The sequence below is a fragment of the Chenopodium album genome, chromosome 16 (assembly GCF_948465745.1).
Source record: "Chenopodium album chromosome 16, dcCheAlbu1.1, whole genome shotgun sequence".
Taxonomy (NCBI): Eukaryota; Viridiplantae; Streptophyta; class Magnoliopsida; order Caryophyllales; family Amaranthaceae; genus Chenopodium; species Chenopodium album.
Window position 1 is genome coordinate 35,521,105 of NC_137849.1, and position 23,910 is coordinate 35,545,014.

The window sequence follows — 23,910 nt, forward strand, 5'->3', positions numbered from 1 at the left end:
TTATTTTATCTTTATCCCACACGCTATTTCTCACTATCCTCATTTCATAGCAAGAGAATATGACCAACAATATGTAAAGGATGAAAGTGTAACCAAACAACAAGGAAGAGATGTATAAGTAGAATTTATCATAAATGAGTATAATCAAATTGATGTCCCCAAAAAAAAAAAAAAAAAAAAAAAAAAAAAAAAAAAAAAAAAAAATAGTATAAGCAAGATCAAATTTATGAAAATTTTTAGTAAATTTTATTATAAACGATTATATTACATGAGAAAGGGAAACCGGATATAATTTTCTCAATTACAAAGCCATCATAGAGCTAAATCACAAAGACATAGTAGAGCATATAATGATTAATAATGAACAAATTTAATAAAATGTTCATTAATTAAAGCAATTGACTTAAAAGAGGTGGTGGTGGTGCTTTCCTTCATGCTCTTTCTGCTCATCCTTGGCTTCCTTCTTCTCATGGTGCTCATGGAATGCATAGCCACCAGCCCCGACTGCAGCAGCTGCCGCGATTTCCTCCTCAATCTTGTGCTTGTGAGCATGCTCTGGGTCTTTCTTCGCCTTATGCTTCTCATGCTACAATTGTCACACAAATATTATCATTATATTCTAAAATTTCAAAATAGAAACATAACTCATTTTTGGTACTTTATAGACATTTTTATAGGTGTGTTATGGTTTCGAACCACCTTATATGACACACAATCAATAATAAGTTTTTCACTACAAAAAGTCAATGATTTAACTAGGAAGAAAATTATACAATTATTTATTAATTGTGAGGCAAAATTGAATTTATATTTAAATGGATAGATTAATCCTATAATAATTGTCACATTACGGTATCAAATTCTATGCCACCTATAAAATAGTTTATAACACTTTTTAATAGATGTAAGAGTGTACGAATTTATATCAGTGCATCCTGATCTATAGATCGAGATTATTTTTTCAAAAATAAATACGAGTAGTCATTGATCCTTCCAACTTCTGTTCAATAATACAGTAATAGTCAAGTACATTAATTTTAAAATGTCCGAATAAATTTATCACTAGTACGTCCTCCATCAGATGAAGATGATGATAATAATAATAATAATAATAATAATAATAATAATAATAATAATGCGTGATAATTTTATTATTATACCCTTATTAAGATGGAATGACGTGAATACTTCAATTATTAAAGGGATAATTACGTAAAACACCACGTCCAAAAAAATTACGTAGAAAAGAAATTAAAAGAAGTACGTACCAGAGCAAAGGCACCAGCAGCAACAGCACCAAGCTCACCCATATGCTCCTTATGCTTGTGGTGCTTCACTTCCTTCTCATAGTCCTTATCGTCGGACCCGACAACCGCGGTGGTAGTGGTCTCGGTGTATCCACTGCCGTAAGCGGTGTCGGGATAGGTGGTGGAGTCAGTCAAGACAACAGCTTCCACAGGAGTGTTCTCATCATCATTCTTCTTGTGGTGGAAGAGGTGGTGGTGGTGGTGTTCTCCTTCTCCAGACATACTAGTTTTTCCTTAGGAAAAATTAGAGAGAATTTAGATATTATAATAATTTAGAAAAACTAGGATTAATGTATGTGATTTGTGAAATGGATGATTTAGTTAGTCTTAGAGAAGGTTCTATTTATAATGGAATAATGGATGAAGTACATCTAATAGGATAATTAGATATTTTTTAAAAAAATAATAAAATAAAAAAAAAAAAAAGTAGGTATGTAATTGCGTTCATTTCGCCTAATGATCACTGTCCGACACGGTTTGTTTCCCCACATAATTTTTGTGACTGTGAAGAATATCTCTTTGATTTTTTTTTTCCCCCTCTAATAGAATTATTTCTATTTTTTTACTCCCTCCGTTTCATAATGTTAGTCATATTAGTCTCATTTAGAATCTTTTAACTCTTAAAAATTAGAGGGAATCTTCTAAATTTCTCTCTATATATAATAACAAATATAGTCATATGACATATAGTTTTATTTATCTCGATGAGTACTTTATTAATATCTAATTTTTATAATTTTTTCTTGTGTGAGATTAAAGATATTTGCAATAAAAAATTTGCATCAATATACGTAAATGGGACTAACATTATGAAACGGAGGGAGTAACAGTTTTTTTTTCAATGGATTTATTGTTATTACAAATAATTAAAGGGAGATTTTACTTCATCTAATAAATCAAAAGGGATTTTTTTTATCTAATAAGGGAACTTTATCAAACAAATCAAAAGAGATTATTATTTAATAAGGGAATTTTATCCAACAAATCAAAAGTGATTTTTATCTAATTAATCAAAATAAATAAATCAAAAGGGATTTTTATCTAATAAGGAAATTTTATATAACAAATCAAAAGGGATTTTTATCTAATAAATCAAATTTGCAAGGTAATAAATCAAAAGCAAGGGATTTTTATCTAATAATAAATAAAAAGGGATTTTGATCTAATAAAATCAAAAGGATTTTTCTTCTTGATTAAGAATTTACACTGAATATTGTCTAAAGATATTTGAAAAGACAGATAGGTATCATAAAGATATCATCTAATAAAATACAACTAGTATATCCTAAACATATGATTATATAAAGAATAATATTTTGTGTATATTTTCTATCACTTTTGTATAATAAAAAACTAAGTCTTAGATAATATTAAAAGCATAATCCAAAAGCTAGATCACGAAAGTGGAACATTTGGCGTCCTAAGCATTTTCTAAGGCAAATTAACGAATACAAATAAATTTTGAAATAATATTTTTTTAAAAAAATCGCATATATAAAATGTAGCATAAAATTATATATATATATGGGGTAGTAGTCAAAGGCCAAAAGAAAAAAAAAAAAAAAAAAAGGAGTATATATATATATATATATATAGGAACTTACGAAATTAGCCTTTACTTGGATGAAAAGAACTCGGCTTTTTATTGGTTTAGTTCAAAGTGTTGTTTGTGTTGATTCAAGGTACATTTTGTAGGGGGTATATAAAGAGAGAAAACGAAAGCTAAATTAAGAAAATAGAAATGGAGACAGTAATTATAAGGATAAGAGAAAAAGGAGGGAATCAAAAGAAAAAAATAGTAAAGGAATAATAATAAAGGTGTTGGAATGTTTCATCATAAATAAACCATCTTTGTTTAGCAATTAGCATCATAATACTTTAATAAGTGTTTGATGTATTCATTTTAGGATGACACACACAAATTGAGAAATGGTCCAATTTTATTTTATTTTTTGTCAAAATATTTGTCAATATATATATATAAAATTTAGAATGTCAAAATATTTTGTCCTCATAATAGTAGAAATATCTGTATCTTTATTTTATCAAAAGACAATATAAATATATTAATTTTTCTTTGAATTATTGTTCTAAAATAAAACCCCTAATGTATAGTTCAAGTTGATGATTAAACCTCTAATGTATAGTTTTGTCTTCAAGTAAGAATAAGACTAAAAGAAACATAAAGGATTAATTAGTGAGAAGAGAAAGTAGCTCACTAATCATGATAAGATTTTCACCAACTAAAAGCATCATAATGGTAGTGCTTTTGTTAAGACTAATAGTTAGTGATCATAATTCATGAGCTAAATAAAGCTCATTAGTATACAAACAAGTAATTTGTCTTTTTTTTTTTTTTTTTGGTTCTACAATCCATAATAATTGCTCACTCTTTCGGTTTTAGCTTATAATCCTTACTATTTTGTTTTTCATATTCATTTAAGGACGAATTTATGTACAGTTTTAGCCTCAAATGACCCACCATACACTTGAGACTACTTCTATTATTTTGATTAATAGACCCCACTCACATTATATTTGTTTATTATATTCAGTTTTCTATCTCTTGCACATGAGGTCATAATTGTCCTACAATCTTAATTTTAAGAAATACATTTTAAAACTTCAATTGTTTAGTATGAGTAACAAATAAAAAGTATAAAAATTTCAAATGTTGATCCTCTATAAACGAAGGGGTATTCAAATCTAGATTATAATCCTATAACAATAATTGTGTTTGTATAAATGCAATTTGTAAAGGGATTTTAAAACAAAAATTATAGAGGGTTATAAAACACCATTTCAATCCCATTCTAAGTCGATCATATATATATGGACACTTGTAATCTATTCAATAGTCTAAATTGTGAAACAAATTCTTATACGATGTGGCAAGATGATTATAATGTAGTCTTATGAATTTTGACAACCACAATTTTTTAAAATGGACAGTTAAAATTATTTGGCTTTTTTTTTTTTAATTTGTAATTTTAATTAAAATAGTTTTTTTATTATTTTAAATATATTTTTATCTTCCACAAATTATTTTTTAATATTTTTGAAATTCTAGGCGTAATATATATATATATATGTATATGTATAATTAAAAAAATTATTTTTGATTCAAATTACTAATTAAAGATAAATTAAAAAAACAAACAATCTCAGCCGTCCATTTTTTTTAAAAATTATAGTAATCAAAAGTCATAAAACTACATTAGAATTTTCACAATGAGGCATGCCAATTAAGTCATTAATTAGTCAATGCATAAATAATTATATTCAATGTTATGAACAATGTATAAATAATAAAATTATAGCCAAATAACAAGGTTATTAATTCAAAAGACAATAATGATATATGTAGGGTCAAATGAGAAGGTTTTTAAAATGAGAAGAATTAGAAGGATTTTATGTGTATAATTTTTTTTACAAAATATGCATATTTTTTTAACTAAATGTGCATAAAAGAATTTGAATCAAATTTAATGTGCATATATTTTTTGAACATAATGTGCACAATTTCGTTTTTTTCTAGAAAACTCGAAAAAATTAGTACAAACATCAATTATGCACATTTAGTGAAAAATAATATGCATGTTTAGTTAAAAATTTATGCACATTTCATCCTTCTTATCTTCTCATTTTAAGAAACTTCTCATTGATATATATATATATTTCTTTTTGTTTATAATTTTTTTGACGGATATTTAAATGAATTTATACTCTCGATATGCAAATATAAAGATATTCCTAATTTCCAACACTATTGCCAGCTTGTCATATGATATCTCCTTTTTGACCGAGCCTTTCCACATATGAATACGAGTAGTGAAGTATTTTTCAGTTGGCCAAATATTTTATTTTTTGGAAATATTTGTCACAGATAAATATAATTTTATGGTCTTAAATGTAGCCTTCATACCGATCTCAATTTAGCACATGGAATAGAACAAGTCATATAGGACAAATTTTTTTTAAAGTGGTCGGCCACTTTTATTTTAATTTATTTCAATTATTTTTATTATTTATTTATTTTTTTTATTATTTTTATTTGGAAGAAAAGGTTTAGGACTAATATTTAAGAACAGAGGCTGATATGAGTTGTAAATAAATACAATAAGCTCTGCTCAACATAAGGTTAACAGACTCATAGACACCTACAAAGTTACAAGCAAGTATGGCCGTATGAGAAGATTTGTATAGATGGTTGAAATTATCAAAGAAAAAACAATAAAAGCAGAGACACTTTTTTTTTTTTTTTTTTTTGACAAGAAGAGAAAGGATTTCATTAATGAAAGATAGCCAAACGGCACTAACAATTCCGAGGAAATCTAAAATTTCAATACAAATACAATTCACCTTAGAACTAGTTACATCGCAGATTTGATCAACGATCGCCTTTATAAAAATCTTCATCTGAAGCAATACAATATGTGAGTAGCACTAATTCGGCTTGAGATCCACATATGAATAGTTGTTTGGGTGAAAAAACTCATATAGCCTTCTAGACACTTTTGGAGATTGTGAAACCCTAAATCTTCAAACTTTGACAGACGAACAAACAAATAAATTAAACCTAATAGTATATCAAACTTCATCATAAAGATGTGATCTTTTATTGAAAGTAATTAGAAAGTTTTTTTGGGGCTTACTACCTGTAAAAATACCGATGGAAGCCCCCTACAAAAATTTACAATTGAGATCAGAAGAAAAGAGATGGAAGAGAAAGAGAGAGAAGGAGAAGATTGAAGGAAAACCTTCAAAAAAAAAGAAGAAAAATCTAGCAATGGAGGCTAGAAAAACCCTCCCAAGGGAAAAACCCTAGAGGGAACAAAAAAACCCTCCCAAGGAGAAAACCTAGAGGGAACTTGTTATTATGTTTTTAAGCAGAGACACTTACTAATGTTTCTCGGTTGCAAAAAAACTAAAGAAATTGGATTTATCCTTTAACCAAGAGTTGGTTGAGCAGGTCTCTTACACATGGAGGCTTGGCAACTTGCTACCCACCCTAAACAACCTTAGAAAGAATAACTCGACTCTTAAAAAGTTATCTTTTTTATTATGGAACATATAAAAAGAACGAAATTCTATTATTTTTCAAAATGAAACATTAGATATCCCTCGAACTTTTCAAAGATCGCAATTTGTGTTCAACGAGTGGCAATGTCGCACTCTCACATATACGTCTTGTTCCCACATCACGTGTGGGGCTTAATGTTTGGGCCAAGTCCATTGTCCTAAGCCCAGCGACCTGAATTTACAAAAATACTCCTTCATGATCCAACCCATCATTAATCATTGCAAAGTACAAATTTGCCGTTAATCTGGCCAATTAAGTATAGCTTTTGCCACCTGAAAGTACAACTATAAATAGCACTCTAATCATTAATGATGGTAACTTTTTCCTAATTCTCTCTTCTTCTCTCTCTACTTTCTCTCTCTAAGTACACACACTCTCTCTCTACTTTCTCTCTCTAGAGAATACCCTTGCTGACTTAAGCATCGGAGGGGCTTTCCCAAGTCACACCCTCGGGGAAACTAACCTTCCCTATTTTGTAGGTCGAGCTCTCGGATGTGCAAGCGGAGCCCTCAGACATCCCTTTGCTAGGCGGAGCTGAAGGACGTTTGGGGAATTCGGACAATAACTTTAGGACACCTTGATATACCTTATTACCCTAAGACACCCAAGAGTATTCTGTTTTTAGAAACACCTCTCTAAGCTCAGATCACCTATGCAGAGATCCCAAACCCATACCCACCACCAACCCATCCATTCCATTCCGCGTGCAGCAGGTTTCCCGGGAAACACCCCCCCTTAAACTCTTTCAAACTCAAGTTCGACGGTTCACTCAAAAACAACATAGTAGCAGTAGGTGTCATCATTAGAGACAACATTGGTTCCCTTATTGTAGCTCGCACCTTCAACCTTAGCAACACCATTGTTTTTGTTGTAGAAGCTACATCTTTTCAAAAAGCATCCTTCTTGCTCTTCAATACGGGATTCAACATTTAGTCATTGAAGGGGATAATTTCCTAGTAATCAACGCAGTCAAAGGAGTTTGGTCCATTCCATGGCAAATCAATCACATCATCGTCGACATCCTATATCCTCAATCTTCTTCAAAGGTTTCAACAATGAGATATTAACCATGTTTACAGAAAAGCAAACAGAGTAGTAGATTGGATCGCGGATGTAGGTCATCTTGTTAGTGATAACATGGATATTACTCTTTATACTTCCTCATCTTTGTACCCTATTATTTCCTCTGATGCATTAGGAATTCCCTTATTGAGGTGGGGTTCTTAATGTTTTCTTTTTTCTTACCTTTAAAAAAGAAATGAAAATGTAAGTATTATTATTAGGCCTAATCAAACCAAGCCCGGTCCAATATTGAACCATTTTTTAGGCCTGGTCGAACTGATTTTCCCCGAAAAAAAAAGGTTGACAGTCCAAAATAATCCATTTTATTAAAATTTTAGCCCGTCTCAAAATTGAAATAGCAAGCTTGGGCATGTCTTTTTTAGCCCAAAGGCTTAGCCTAAAATGGGCCTGAGTAAAGCCTAACCTAGCACGCGACCACCTTTAGATTTTATAATACTTACAGCACGAAATTTTAACAAGATCCAATTAGCAACATGAACTTACCATACATATTTGATATGATAAACTGTTGGAAATTATATATGATACGATAAATATTGGAAATTATATGATATGATTTATTTGTAGTATATTTTTATTCTCAAGAAATTGCTCTTAAACACTTCTAGTGATGTGGCAGTGGGGACAAGGCATTGGACTATCACATATTCACATTAAGAAAAATATCTACTACTCATAATCGTAATGAATGTAGTTAAGAATTTGGATACTATTATATAGGAGTCTATTATACACTTGAGATCAATTCGCATTTGGATAATATCTACCAATTAACGCGGATAACGCAATTTCTTAACAAATATATCAAACAACGAACATTTTTCTTAACCTATAAGTATTTCTAGCCTAATCATCAATACTATATACTAAAGTAATCATCAGGATTATTCTAGAAATACACGTATCGCGACTATATTAAAAATTTTCTCGCCAAAAACATTTTTTTTCTGTAAAAAATAATAAAAAAAATTATAAAGCCTACATAATAGAACAAAAACAACTTTAAATCAATACTATATAGCAAAGTAATCACCAGGATTATTCTAGAAATACACGTATCGCGACTATATTAAAAATTTTCCCGCCAAAAATATTTTTTTTTCCATAAAAAATAATAAGATAATTTATAAAAAAAAAATTATAAAGCCTACATAATAGAACAAAAACAACTTTAAATAAATAAAATATTAAATGTATACAAAATCTATAATAAATACAAGCTTATATAATTATGTAATTGTATAAATATAATTCTTTTTCCTCTTAACATCCGAGCGTTATACGGGTAAATAACTAAGTTGTCTATATAAACGTTTAAAAAATAAGCTCATTAACCAATAAATTGTGCTCATAATAATTCTCTTAAAATTTGTTTTTGTTTTACTGTTAGCCTAATTATACAGTCATCAAAACTCAACTAATACGCTATTGTCAAAAAAAAAAAAAAAAAAAAAAAAAAAAAAACTCAACTAATACACTATGGATCACCACCATCACCATGGTCACCACCACGGTCACCACCATCATGAGAACGGGCACGCCGATGCCGAGAAGCAACTAAAGCATCACAACACCCTTGAGCGTATTGGTGAGACGGCTGCCGTTGCTGCTGCTGCTTATGCCTTGGTAAGCTTTTTATTTGTTTCCTTAATTATTAAGGGCTTGAGGATGCATTATTGTATATATTGAAATTTCACCAATTATTGGATTGATTCATTGTTGTATATTTTGGTTGATACAAAAGTTGACATGAATGATTTAATTTATATCTTTTCTAATTAATACTCCGTATATATTAATTTTTTATTATTTAGATTTATAGTATTTAAATTTAAGGGCATCTTCTTAAAGCAATTGAATTGATACGTTTATGTACATACATTGACTCAACAAATTCATCATAGACGAAATAAATTAAATATTTTAATTCCATCGATTTCTAAGAGCAACTCCAATGGTTGTAGCTAGGGACTTGCTTGCAATTTTAAATAGTCCCTAGCTACTAGCTTGACCATTGGAGCAAAAATATGTAATTAGCTTAATCAAGCAAATTAGCTTTGCCTGAAAAAAACTTGCCAAAAAGAAAATGTTAAAAGTCAATTAGTAATAAAGATAAAAATAATAAATTGATAATTTAAATAGTAAGCTAATAGCTAGCCATTGGGGATGAAACTAGCTACAAACATAATTAGTTTGAAAGCTTATGTGGCATGACAAGCTAATTTGACAATTGGCTTGCCATTGAAGTTGCTCTAATGATATATATGGGTGAATAATTTAGGGTTTAATTTGAAAAGTTTTTTTCTTTTTCCTAATTAAGGTTTTTTACCTATATGCTAAATTGCTAAGTATACATCCACGTTTGATTCCTAATATGAGTTTAATCTATATATAAACTAAAATAACAACAGATGATGTCATCATTGCCTACGTGTCACTTTTTTATTTAATTTTTTCCCTCCAAAAATGCAAGATTGATGTTATATTTTTTTTCCTTTTTAAGGTACCCTATTTAACATAGCTTTGAAAATATATTCTATTTGAATTTTTAAATTTTAAATTTTGGATTTTCTACACATATTATGCTATTTAGTTAATAATATAATTTAATTGAAATTTCTTAATTAAAAATGAAAATTATACACTTTTGGGAATTGCATATTCATATTTAATTAGAAATTAGTTAGGAAAAATTAGGAAGTTATTTTCTTTCAATAAGTGTTAAAAGTCTATAATTCAATTCTTATTTTAAAACCGTGCATCGCACGGGGTTAATCTAGTTGAAATATTATATATACACACTCGTATAATTTGACGTTGTTAGGGCCTGTTCTCATCAAATTAATTTCAGTTCAGTTCAACTCTAATAAGTTAAGTTCAGTTTATGTCTAATGATATTGCTAATGATATAAAGCCAAATTTCATACTTTTAAGCTTATATTACAATAACAATAATAATAATAATAATAATAATAATAATAATAATAATAATAATGACTATTATACGGTTATATCATATTTCACTTAATGACTATTATACCATATTTCATTATTTGACGAGCTAGGAGTAAAGATAGGATCAAGTTAGTTTTTAAATAAGACCGACCCAATTCTTTGTTTTTTATTTATTTATTTTTTAATTTTTTCATTTTGAGAATTATTTAAAAGTGTTTTGTGTTCTTTTGTCATTTTAATATTTTATTTTTTTAATTATATAGTATATGTTTTTAAAATGTTTTGGGTTCCATGTTTTTAATATATTTTTCATGAATATTTAAATTATATAGTATATTTTTCTTAAATATTTTAATATGTATATTTGTATATACACATATATAAATAATAAATAATCAAAGATTATTAATCCGTAATTAATAAGTTCAGTTCAGTTCAACTCTAATAAGTTCAGTTCAGTTCAGTTCAGCTCAGCTCATTTCAGTCAATGAGAACATGCCCTTAGTGTTGATTTGCTTAGGTTTTATGTATAGTTATGGGATTATTCTTCGGAGTAATATACTAGATTGATTCTCATGTAATTTGTGTCTTTTTAATGCCTATATGTCAATCTATGAGTGTGCCAAATTCAAAGTGCAACAACTAAATATATCGAAAAAGTATCGATTTTTAAGTGGATCGGAGTAATAACGAATTTTTTATTTGTAATATACAGTATGAGAGACATGAGGAAAAGAAAGACCCACAACATGCTCACCAACACAGAGTGAATGAAGAGATTGCAGCCGCGGTTGCGGTTGGAGCTGCCGGTTTCGCTATGTACGAGCACCACAAGAAGAATGAAGCCGAACATGAGCTACATTCTTCCCACCACCATGGTCATCATCATGACTACCACCACCATCGAAGTCATCATGATGGTCATCACCATGACCATCACCACCATGGTCATCATCATGATCACCACCACCATGGTCACCACCACCATCATTAAATTAGTTTGTCCATTATTTTCCTATAATTATATTAGACCTTTATGTTATGTAAGGGTGACTAGTGTTTGATCTCTTTAATTTGTTTGAGATTACAACTGAGTTGGGTCAAGTCAAGTCGAGTTTGAGCTTGATCAAGCTAAGCTAAGCTTTGATAAAATGGACAAATGAAATAACTAAAATTATGTTTAAATACGTTAGATAGCTCGTTAGTTTTTATGTAATTTCAATTAAGCTTTTGATTTGTGTGTTATAATGAATATAGGAAAAACAAGTTCCTATAGTATTACTCCAATATGATTACAATCGATGTTGCTATTATATAAATAGCTTAGCAATAACGATCAATAATGAGAATCAATGTTATAAAAAATTTGCCCTAAACTTAATTGGTATGAAGATTAGAAGATCATTTTATTAATTAACCTGGGATAGTGGATCATCCATGAAGACACCATTTATATAACAAGTTTTTGCATGGAACTAAATACTTTCACAATAAAAGTTCTAGAAGATCTTGTGATCTGCAAATTCTACGTTAATAGCTTTGATCAAATTGTGTGTACACCGTTACTCCTTTAAAACTCCGTTTTTTTGACAGGATAAAACTCTCTTTACACTAAAATATTTTCCATAACATATAATTTTAATTGCAACACATCATTTTTGATTCTTTTGAGCAATGTAAGGGTGCATACAAATATTTTGTTCCTCATTAAATTGCTTGAATTTTGGGACTTCACACAAGATACTCCGTGCTTGTTAGTTTCCATGTATCAGGATTTTCAGCTCTATATTTAAAGGTGGATGTGGGCCCATGTGCTTTGGGGTTTGCTAGGGTCGTATCGGCCCAACATACAAGCTGCTTGTCATGCCATGCCAAAATTTTCAAATAGTTAGCCCTTGTATTGACATATTCCATATGCCACGATATTGGGTTTTCGTGCCTAAGCTATTTGAAGATTTTAGGGTGTTTCGTCGTATTATGTCAAGTCAAGTTATACCATACTTTGTTGTACTTCTCTCAAATAAAGATGGCTTAAGCTTGACCTACATTAATGTGTTGTGCTTTCATCATGCATGTCCATGTGTTGTGTTGTCTTTTTTGGGTCGGCTTGGACCAATGCCACTAGGATATTAAGATAACTTGTGGAGTTGTGGGTTGTGAATTTCATAAAATTGTCTAGGTTCAATTAATCTTCCAGACTTTATAAATTGCTGCAAAATATCTAAGATTTTTATGCTATGCAAAAAGTCTAAAGATTAAATTGAATGGCTGGCCCAGTAATTTGAATATTAAGATTGGACAAATATTCAAGGAGTGGCCTATGGTGTAGTAGCCTAACATGATTACGTAGCATAACTTGAGTTTCACATTACAATTTGTGTAAAATTTGAGTCTCACTTTTTTCTGAGACTAGCAAGTTTTTCTAATAGAATTCCCTTTTGCATGTTTTTCTTATTTCCCTTTTTATTGTTTTTATAATGAAAAAAGAGTAGCTATTTCAAAATAAAAATTAAAACTCTACAAATTATAATTAGATTTAGGTTTATTTAAGAGTATTATGGATAAAATTAGTTGTTGGTGTACCTGGTTATGAAGGGTTTGACAAACCTCCGTTGCTTAAACTCATAAGCCATATTTGACAAGTGTTTATCGTTGGTTCTTTTCTTGATTAAACTATATGTCATTTATGTTGCAATAAAGAAAGGGAATTCAAGGGGTCAGGGTCGGTCGCTCGATTGGGCGAGCATTGCCCGACCGGGCGCGAGAAGGTGTCTGGAAAATGTTGAGTGGTGTTCGCCCGATCGGGCGCGAGAGCAACCCAGTTTTTGGCTAGGTGCTCGCTCGACCAGGCGAGCTCCGCCAGATCGGGCACGAGAGTAACCCAGGCTTTGGCTGGGTGCTTGCCCAACCGGGCGCGAGACTGTCCGTTGGGTTTCAACGACTCTTCTTGGATTATCTACTCTTGTTCTCTTGTTGATTCCTTGTAATCCCCATATTTAAGGAGATGATTAAGATGATTTAATCCTCATTTTTATGTTGATTTACTCACTCTCATTGATGGAAAAGATTCTTCTATCATCTTCCATCTTCTTCCATCCATCATTATAAATTGATGGTTGTTTTTCTAAATATACACACTTGAACATAACCTTCAAACACAAGCTTAGACACATACTCTATATTGGGCATAAGTTACTTGGCTCCAACCTTCCACCCAAAAGTGCTTTTGTGTGGAAGTGGTGTGTTAACCTTAAGGAACGTGCCGGCGAATACAATTGAGCACCACTGTTGCGCCGGTATTTCGTTTTCAAGTCAGTGATTTGCATCACGAAACACTGTACTCTTTCATTGTCATAAGATCATCTTTTCGATTTTATTATTTTACTTTCAATACAGCCTTAAAAATACTTCTTATATTACAACAATTTATAATGATATTTATTAAAAATCAATGATCGAGTGTAACTATGAAAAAACCTGTTAGGACATTATTATGCTTTATTATCCATTTATTATAAGTATAGACAACAAATTATAAATTATTAATTAACAGATTAATTATTATTCATAAGGCCGCCTACCATTTTATATAAACAAGCTAAGCTACACACGAAAATTCGTGTGTGTGAATATATCAGGCTCGATTCTTTGTTTTTACTTTTCAATGGAAAGGTTTTTTTTTTTTTTTAGATGGTAGTTTTTTTTATAGGTGGTAGTTTTTTTGTTTAGATAGTTTTTTTTTAATTTTTTTTTTAAGAATTGTAGTTTTTTTAAAAAAAAAAAAGAAAAAATTTAGAAGGGTATTTTGGGAAAGTGAAATTTATCACCCAAAACCCCCTTTCACTTTATATATAGGATTATAGTATGAATGTATGGCTCACAATATGACGTGCTCTGATTAATTAAGAGTAAAATGGAAATAGTAAATTTTTAATACGTAGTACTAGTGTATGTATTAATATTATATTATATACTAAAGTAATTATCAGGATTACCTCAGAAGTACACGTGTTGCGTCTACATTAAAAATTTTCCCGCCAAAAACTTTTTTATTTTTATTTTTTCCTTAATAAATAATAAGATAATTGATAAAAAAAAAGAGATTATACAACCTAAATAATAGAACAATAACAACTTTAAATAAATAAAATATTAAGGACAAAATCTATAAACAAATACAAACTTATAGTAATACATAAATATAATTTTTTTCTGTGAATATTCAAGCGTTGCTCGGACAAAGAACTAGTTATAGACTATACTTTTACACTTGATAGAGTTTCAAATGCTAGTATTATCAATAACAGTGCAATATATTACAATCAAAGACTTGAAGTTGTGACCTTTAACTTCTCCAACCACTAGCTAGCAATCTATACATTAATTATATTGTGACTTATTATTTAGTTGTAATAATTATTAGACAAGTGATCCCTGTTGATATATGGTACATCTATTTCTGCTCCCGAGTAGGGTATATCTACACCCACTTTCAAGTACTCTCCATATTATCTCATGAAATGTCTCAATTCTTATTTTGATGGTCACTGTCTCACAAAAAGGCTAAAATTCAATATACGTTTAGAGACATAGGGATTATCATCTCATAGAATATCAGAGTAATACTTTGCATAAACTGAATAATTAATTCATCACATGAGAAAAGAAACTTTGAGACCTTATTACTCTAATAATAAGTAGTAACCAATACATATATATAGTGTATTTTGTATAAAAAAAAATAAGAATTCTAATATGGTCAGCTTTATTATGACCATCACTATATACTTGAATATGATTGGCTAATTTTTCCATCCTTAAATAGTTGGTCAAACCTTGTTTTAAATTTTTTTCTACTTTAATTTCTTTTCTATTTTCTGGAAATTATTTTTCTATTTTAATTTTTTGAAATTATTTTGGCTGTGTTTGGTAACCCGCTTATTTGAGCAAAATTAGCTTATTGACTATTAAATAAGCCAACATAAAGTGTTTGGTGGAAAACTTATTCCACTAAATAAGCTCTTTTATAAAAGGAGCTTTTTCAAATAGCTTATTCAATTATTATGATGAAATGACACTTACCCTCATTTACTTTAAAATCCTTTATGAGCTATCTACCCCATAATTAGTTTATTGGTCATTTCACATACATAATCAACTTAAAACAACCAGTTATTTACCAAACACTTTTATACAATCAGCTAATAAAATAAGTTAGTCAAATCAATTAATACAATTAGCTAGTCAAAATCAGTTAACACAATCAGATCCAGCTGGCTTTCAGCTTTAAGCTTTTCACCGAACAGGGCCTTTATTAAAATCATCTTTTAATTATCCAAAAATAAGATTAAATTTAAAAAAATAAAAATCAAAATTTGTTCTTCAGTGTTCTTCGTTGTTCTTCAAGCTTCTTTAATGTTCTTCATCTATAGATGAATTTAACCACTAATTAATGATCTGTGTCCTTAAAATTTTTTAATTCAATTGCATAAAATCAGCGATTTGTCATCAATTGATGAATATTCTACATTCAAAAACAATTATTCAAGAATTTAACAACAATCCCAAATTCGCCAGAACTCGGAATTGGGATATCTTAAAGTTTCGAATTTGCTGTTTAGATCTGGTTGGCCATATTTTGAATACCCAACGATGCGCAATTAACTCTAAGGGACACAAATCAATAATTTGTGGTGAAATTCATCCATAGATGAAGGAACTCGAAAAACATTCAAAATGCTTGAAGAACAACGAAGAAAACCAAAGAACAATCTTTGATTTTGAATTTTGTAATTTAATCTTATTTTCGTATTTCATCAAAAACTAAATTTAATAAAATATTTTCGAAAAAAAAAAGAATTCTGAAGAACTGAAAAAGAAATAAAAATAGAAAAAATTATTGTAAAAAAGGGGTTTGACCAGATTTTACTAAAAAGGAAAAAAAATAGGTAAATTAGTGACGGTCATAATGAAGCTGACTATAGTAGAATTCCCAAAAAAAAAAACATCAGTCCTTAAGCAAACAACACCATATATTCTTTTTGATAAAAGTAGTCACAATATGATGCAATCCCAAATAAAACTAATTACATATATATACACATACAAAAACACACACACTAGTAGATGATCACTTATTTAATTTCCATACATATTAATTACACAATCAAGTACGTACACATGAACTCTCCAGCCGTAGGAAAAGCAAGCAAAGCATCGTATAGAAATACGGTATAGTAACGGCCTTAGAAGAGGTGGTGCTTTCCATCATGTTCTTTCCTCTCTTCCTTGGCTTCCTTCTTCTCATGATGCTCATGGAAGGCATAGCCACCGGCCCCTACAGCCGCGGCAGCTGCGATTTCTTCCTCTAGTTTGTGCTTGTGTGCATGCTCTGGATCTTTCTTTGCCTTGTGCTTCTCATGCTGTATACAACAATACGATTCCACAAGAATTAATTACTTGACTAATAATCTAGGTTACATAGTACAAAAAAAAAAGTGTTTTAAGTGTTATATTATGACACTATAAATCAAAATTATATAATATACTAGTATTGATGAAGAAATCATTAAATTATAGGGCATCAACTTACTTACATGATTTTCACTCATTATCAGATGTTTTCAACTTGATTTTATTTTGATTGTAATTTAAAGTTGAGTAGCTCTTACTTTTCTTAGACTTAAATTTTATCAGATCTTATTTAAACTTAAATTTTTCAAAACAAATAAAAATAGAGTAAAAGAAATCGCCTTATTAACCAATCATTAATTAATCTCACGCACAAGATGGCTAATTTAATCTTGTTGTGTGTGAGAGATTGATGAAACTCCAAATCGCAATATTTAACCTAGAATCTCCTATATGATCGACTATGTCACCGTACCTAGTAAATTAAGACTACACATAAACATATAATAGCTAGTCATTGATATTAGATAACCAAAGTAAGGTGGCTTACAAGAGCAAAAGCACCGGCCGCGACGGTACCAAGCTCACCCAAGTGTTCTTTGTGCTTGTGTGACTTTTCTTCTTTCTCATAGTCTACGGGCTTGTTGTCATCTTCACCATCCTTGTGGTGGTGAAAGAGGCTGTGGTGGTGTTTCTCTTCCGACATGATTATATATATATATTTTGTAACTTGGTATGTTGTGAAAAAAACTACAAGTTTTTTGATTTTCTAATTCTATGTAATACTTAACACTTGATGTTATGATATGAGATTATGTTGGTAGTTGGTACCACTATATATAATGAAATGTTTTCTATGATGGTTCCGTCTTCGACATAAAAATTCACATTTTTGTTATCCTTTTTAGAATGGTGGGTCTTGATATATACAAGTATATACGAAGTATATAGTTTAATTAATAGTTACAATATTTTAGATTTTTGTAAGAATGGGTCTACAAGAAATTTCATGTGATCTGATTCGGGTGAACATTTCACATCAAAAAAAGTTAACCCATTCATTTTGTTGTTGAATGAAGTTGATAAAAGCAAGGGTTAAAATTGAAAAAGTTTAGGTAAATCTAGTAAAGTTAATAAAGGAAAATTCAATAGTTGAAAATCCCAGTCCATATTTATTTACTTGGAATACAACTTTTAGACACACAATTTTATTAGGAGGTGATTAATTAATGAAAGTAAATGAATGATTTTGTCAAAATATTTTAACCCCAAAAATAGAAAAGAGCTAGGTACCATGTGTAAAAATTAGATTAATTAATTTGTCTGTTTTCATTGTATAATCAAGACTCCAAAATACATGCCACAAGGATGTGTTACAAGTAAATAAAAAGAAAAAAGTAATATATATAGATAATATTTTATGTTTTCGTGATTTAATTCTAGTCAATTTTGGGTGTTCACCTCCTTATGTTAACAAAAATGGCAGATCAATTTTTCCTTACAAGCTTAGAACTTATATGTACAGTCATCGGACTCGATTGTGTGCTAAGAATCAATTTTTTTGAAAAAAAATAAAAAATAAATAGTGGGAGTATATGTGTGCCTATACTGTTACAGATGAATAAGTTATATAACTATATTAAATCCAAGGAAAAAATTGTTAAATTAAAACATGACAATATATTGGATTAGGATCGAGATTAACAATTATTTTAAGTTTTTAACCGGACAATTGTATTATTACAACCAAACAAAGTTTGTATACCCCTTAACCAAATACAAATAACTAAGTTCAGGTTATATAAGGCGAAATAAATGCATCCTAAAATAATAGACATGGCAACTAATTAAACTCCGGGTCTTAAGTTTTCTCAAATTCAACAAGGTATTAGAGCCTAAAGCTTTGATGAATAAGTTATTATTGCTCAAGTGCACCAATTTTCTCCAATTTGAACTAGTTCACACATGAGATGAATTAACACGTGTCCATGACTTTTTAGTAGACCTGACAATCGTGTCATGTCGTGTCGTGTTCGTGTTCGTATCGGAAATTAAACGGGTTGGGGTAGGTCAACACTAACCTGACCCATTTAATAAACGTATCGTGTTGTGTCGTGTTGACCCAATTAATTAATCGTGTCGAAAATCCTCAACACTAACCCGCTTTTTTCGTGTTCGATTCGTGTCATATTGTCGTATTGAATTGAAAATTATTGGTCTCGTTCAATAAATTTATCAATAATTCCGTAAATTACTGGGTTTTTATATTGGGCGGGTTATGTCGTGTTGATTTCGTGTTGAGAATCTCAACACTAACCCAACCTGTTTAATTAAACGTGTCGTGTCGTGTTGACCCGTTTAATTAAACGCGTTGAAAACCCTTGACACTAATCTGTTTTTTTCGTGTTCAATTCGTGTCGTGTTATCGTGTCATGTCAATTTTTGCCAGCTCTACTTTTTAGCATACACTTTGTCATGTCTTCCTCTGATTTTTTTTTATTTTATTTATTTTTATTTTATTTATTTGCATCAGTTTGACCGACACATTTACCGAGACGCAACTTTGATCATCAATATCTTTAATTGTTAATTAATAAAAATTATAACAAAATTATATTACGAAACTAGACATTATGATGAATCCAATGATATGTTATATAATAATATTTATTTATTATATGGAGGTGAAAAAATTAAGTCAACCATAATATATAAATAGTGCAAAAATCAAAGTGATACATTTATAAAAAAAAATAGAGGGAGTACAATTTTAATTAAAAGCAACTATGATCAATCCTTCTTAAGGCTACAGTCACTTTTGTTCACCTTAATTCAAAACCTCATAACATAATATTTTAAATAAGTTCACATCAAATGAGATAAAATCAGTTTCATAAAGGACAAAACATCCCCTATCATGATCCACCGACGAATATAAGGGCAAATAAGATAATAATGTGGACATTGAGGGGCAGTAATGTATGGTTTCGTAGGATGTACAAGGGGCCAGATGAGATGATATAATCGTGGAGTGGTTATCTTTTTCTAATCTGCTGTTGAAATGAAATAATGTTTCTTGGACACTTGGCCCAACTAATGAAAGTCATCAACATCACTAATTAAGTTGCTATCAATGAAGGATATCATTCAATACTTGTTATAATTTTGGTCAGTTTAATTGGCACCTTTTGTTTGAAACCATTTGTTTGTGATTTTTTGTTAGTTGAGAGAATTTTGGCACTTGTATGATTGTATCTCTCACTTACTTGTTTTTATAAAGGATCTTACTAACGAACGCTCCGAATAAACATTTAAAATATTACTTAAAATGATATTAATTTTGAAAAGTATGACAAAATCACGCGTCAAACGATGTAATTAATGTTAATTTAATTTTTAATTTAATCTTTCGACTTTTAGCTGGTTATCCAACGCCCCCGAGATGTTCTATAGCTTTTGCCTTTTATTATTGCATATTTAATTATTTATGGATTATTGTTAGCTCATCTGCAACCATTACATGATTTTTATTAAAACAATTTATGCCATAATTAAACAATTATTTACTACACTTTCAAAGAAGTTAGTGATGAATCCTTCGTAGAAATAAAAATACATACAATAATTTCTTATTTTTAACTTGAAAAATTAATCCATTGTTTAGGTAACAGTTCATGAATAAACTCTTAACATACAAAAAATAGTCTAGTACGGAGTACAGAGAAAGCTAACACTTGTAAATATTTGAAAATAAATTCATTCCATGATTCTATTTATGGTTGTCATTTGAAAAATAACAAACTTAATTTTAAAAGGATCTTGCTGACGAGCGTCCTGGGACGTTAGATAAGGAATAATTATATTGGTTGAATTAGTATTAAGTTAGGAATGCATAATAAAATCACGCGTTGTTCGGTATAATTAATATTATTACTCTAATATTTCCACTTTTAATTCTCTTATCTAACGCCCCGGAGGCGCTCATTAGCTTTTCCTTTATAAAAAATGAATAGTTCAGATTTAATGATTTTTGAATTATTTGTAAACGTTAATATTGATTAAAAATTAAATTAATTATTTCCTAAAAAAAAATTAATTTAATTTTCTAATTTTTTTTAATTATTAATTAAACTAAATTGCTATTTGACGACAAAATATTACTCATAAAGACGGCGTTAATGACCATCTTACCCTTATTTTAAATTGTTATTACTTCTGCATCTTCATCCATATTCACCTTCAAGTCTTCAACCCACAAAATCAGACCACCTCACACCATCACCAAGACTGTCACCACGAGTAATACTACAACCACCACTGCCGCCACCACCACCACTACCACTGCCACAACCGTGCACCACCCCTCTATTTTCAGTGATTAGATATGAGAGGTAATGTTTGTGATTAGATGTCATATAAAGGCCTTTCTTAGGCTTGTTGGTTGTGAATTTATGATTTGATATAAAAAAATTTAGGTGATTTTAAATTTTTAATGGATACTTGACTAGACAAACTAATAATAAATCCAAAGAACTCCAACTGTTTACGCAAGAGTGTTCCAAAAATATTACTTGTTCACTCGATCTATTTAATTTAAGCTTGCCAATGCAAAGCGTTATTTCAATCTATCACTAATATATTTAATTAACAATGAGTAAAAACTATTAATATTTAATTTGATAGTATGAAAGTATACATGGGACAAATTTAATACTCCTAATTGTTGAAAAAAGAGAGGAGGAAAATATATAATAATACAAAAGATTTACTTAATACACATCTAATCCAAATTAAATTAAAAGGATTATTACAATTTGATGACCAGTTAGCATTTTTTATTGTTTAATAACAAAAACTTGATGACGTCGTCTATGCATGTGGAGTTGCATGGCACCTTCTCCAAAAGGATTATGTACGTACGTAATATAAATTCAACGCGTTAAGTGTAATTAAGCTTGCAAAATTGTTGAATTTTCATCTTTGTCACACGTAATTATAAACTTAACTAAGAAGTAAATTAATATCACTTGTCTATATATAGATCATCAAACAAGCTTATAGATATAAGTATTTTTCATTTATAATCATAACCAAACTCGAGCAAATTCTTGATACCTTTCAACTTCTTATTAACACTACAAACAACTTTTCAATTTAGCATCATGACTGGTCTCCACCGCCATCACAAGGAGGATGCAGCATCTAAAGACCCGAAGAAGGCAATGAAGCACCATAAACACCTTGAACATCTCGGCAAGGCTACTACCATTGCTGCCGGTGCTTATGCTCTAGTAAGTGTCGATATCTTTTGGCTAATACGCAAAATTTAATTAAATCTATGTCAAATACGGGTCTGGGCCGCACCTGTCACCAGAGAGTGCAAGTCCACCACTTTACAAAACCAAGGAGGTTCCACTTCAAAACCATAAGGCAATGAGGGGAGTAGCCCCTTAGCCTTATATTGTGGTGGTAACTCTTGAATTCTTTCAATGTGGGATTCTATTACCACTACACTTCCCCTTTAGTCATTTTTAGTGTGGGACAAGAGAATATTCATATGTGGGTTGTTCATGGGTCAACAATCTAATATTTGTGATTAGTAATTTGGATTTTATAATTAGATACAACCATTTAATTGTACGTGCGATATTAATACACCTAATTTAAAAATAATTTCAATAAGCTTGTTACATAATTAATTGAATAATTTACATGCATGGTTAAGATATAACAAAGAATTATACAAAATGTTCTATGTTCTATCCAAACTCTTAAAAATAATTCTTATGCATAACCGAGATTTATAAGTCTTTTTAATATCATACAAGTATTATGTTTTTTTTACCTACATTGAACATTTTATTATTTTAAGAAATTAATCATCTTTTTAACCCATAAATTTTTGCAGCATGAGAAACATCAGATCAAAAAAGACCCGGAGCACGCCCACAAACACAAAGTAAAAGAAGGAGTTGCCGCCGCGGTTGCAGTTGGGGCTGCTGGATTTTCATTCCATGAACATCACAAGAAGAAGGAAGCCAAAAAAGAACTTAAGTAAAACAAGCACAAACACTAGTGTATCAAATGCCCTAGCTTATAATAACTCGATCTACATAATATATAATGAGCCTCCATTATTTTATTTTTGTTTATTTTACGATTATGTGTAGAATTTTTATCATAAATTGTTTTTTGTGATTGATTGTACGAACCATTGTTATCTTTGTATTTTTTTTTTTTTTTTTTATATATGATCATTTATTTAAATTCTTTTTGTACCATGTGATCAATTATTGTCTTATTTTTGTGACTATTACGGAGTATTCTCTATTTGTATCATCAACTTTAAAGTAGTATTTGTTAGATTTCGGGAAAACTCCTCAATCTGGAGTGTGTACCATTAATCAAATATATAGAGTTTACAACGCTAGGCCTAATCATGTTAGGAATCCTAGATACGATAAACATACAAAATATACATTAAATATATCCTAATCTGTGACAAATATTATCCTAAATATAATATCTATCACACCCCCGCGGTCGTACCGGGAGGAGGTCGTACGCTAAGACTGGACCTAAATTCCAGAAATAATTCTCGCGGTAGGCCTTTAGTGAAAATGTCTGCAAACTGATATCTAGTAGGAACATGGAGAACCCGAACTTGCCCCAAAGCAACCTTTTCTCGAACCAAATGAATATCCATCTCCACATGTTTGGTGCGTTGGTGCTGTATTGGGTTGCCAGAAAGGTAGATAGCAGTGACATTATCACAATAAACAATAGTAGCCTGCCGTAGAGGACAATGTAGCTCAAGTAAAAGATTACGTAGCCAACACGCCTCAGAGACAACATTTGCGACGCCTCGATACTCTGCTTCTGCACTCGAGTTAGATAATGTATGTTGACGCTTAGATGACCAAGATACGAGGTTGTCCCCAAGAAAACAACATTAGCCCGAATTGGATCGTCGGGTATCGGGACAACCTCCCTAGTCAGCATCAGTGTAAGTAATAAGACGATGAGAAACAGCAAGATATAAATGTAAACCGTGATCAATGGCACCCTGAA

The 23,910-nt window shown here is 30.2% G+C and overlaps 4 protein-coding genes across 4 annotated transcripts; 2 read left to right on the forward strand and 2 right to left on the reverse strand.

Annotated features, from left to right (window-relative positions):
* Window positions 1–223: 223 nt before the first annotated feature.
* LOC145586411 (uncharacterized) lies at window positions 224–1,620 on the reverse strand. The gene is made up of 2 exons (XM_081643247.1): window positions 1,269–1,620; window positions 224–586 (listed from the first exon to the last, which is right to left on the reverse strand). Exons 1-2 carry the CDS (start codon window positions 1,527–1,529, stop codon window positions 404–406), a joined length of 444 nt encoding a protein of 147 aa, XP_081499373.1. The 5' UTR covers window positions 1,530–1,620; the 3' UTR covers window positions 224–403.
* Window positions 1,621–8,737: 7,117 nt separating this feature from the next.
* LOC145586412 (uncharacterized) lies at window positions 8,738–11,670 on the forward strand. Its single transcript, XM_081643249.1, has 2 exons — window positions 8,738–9,099; window positions 11,144–11,670. The coding sequence occupies exons 1-2, from the start codon at window positions 8,953–8,955 to the stop codon at window positions 11,420–11,422; spliced, it is 426 nt and encodes a 141-aa protein (XP_081499375.1). The 5' UTR covers window positions 8,738–8,952; the 3' UTR covers window positions 11,423–11,670.
* Window positions 11,671–16,442: 4,772 nt separating this feature from the next.
* On the reverse strand, window positions 16,443–17,646 carry LOC145586413 (abscisic stress-ripening protein 2-like). Its single transcript, XM_081643250.1, has 2 exons — window positions 17,390–17,646; window positions 16,443–16,850 (listed from the first exon to the last, which is right to left on the reverse strand). Exons 1-2 carry the CDS (start codon window positions 17,543–17,545, stop codon window positions 16,674–16,676), a joined length of 333 nt encoding a protein of 110 aa, XP_081499376.1. The 5' UTR covers window positions 17,546–17,646; the 3' UTR covers window positions 16,443–16,673.
* Window positions 17,647–21,928: 4,282 nt separating this feature from the next.
* LOC145586414 (abscisic stress-ripening protein 3-like) lies at window positions 21,929–23,225 on the forward strand. Its single transcript, XM_081643251.1, has 2 exons — window positions 21,929–22,130; window positions 22,748–23,225. The coding sequence occupies exons 1-2, from the start codon at window positions 22,002–22,004 to the stop codon at window positions 22,895–22,897; spliced, it is 279 nt and encodes a 92-aa protein (XP_081499377.1). The 5' UTR covers window positions 21,929–22,001; the 3' UTR covers window positions 22,898–23,225.
* The last annotated feature ends 685 nt before the right edge of the window (window positions 23,226–23,910 follow it).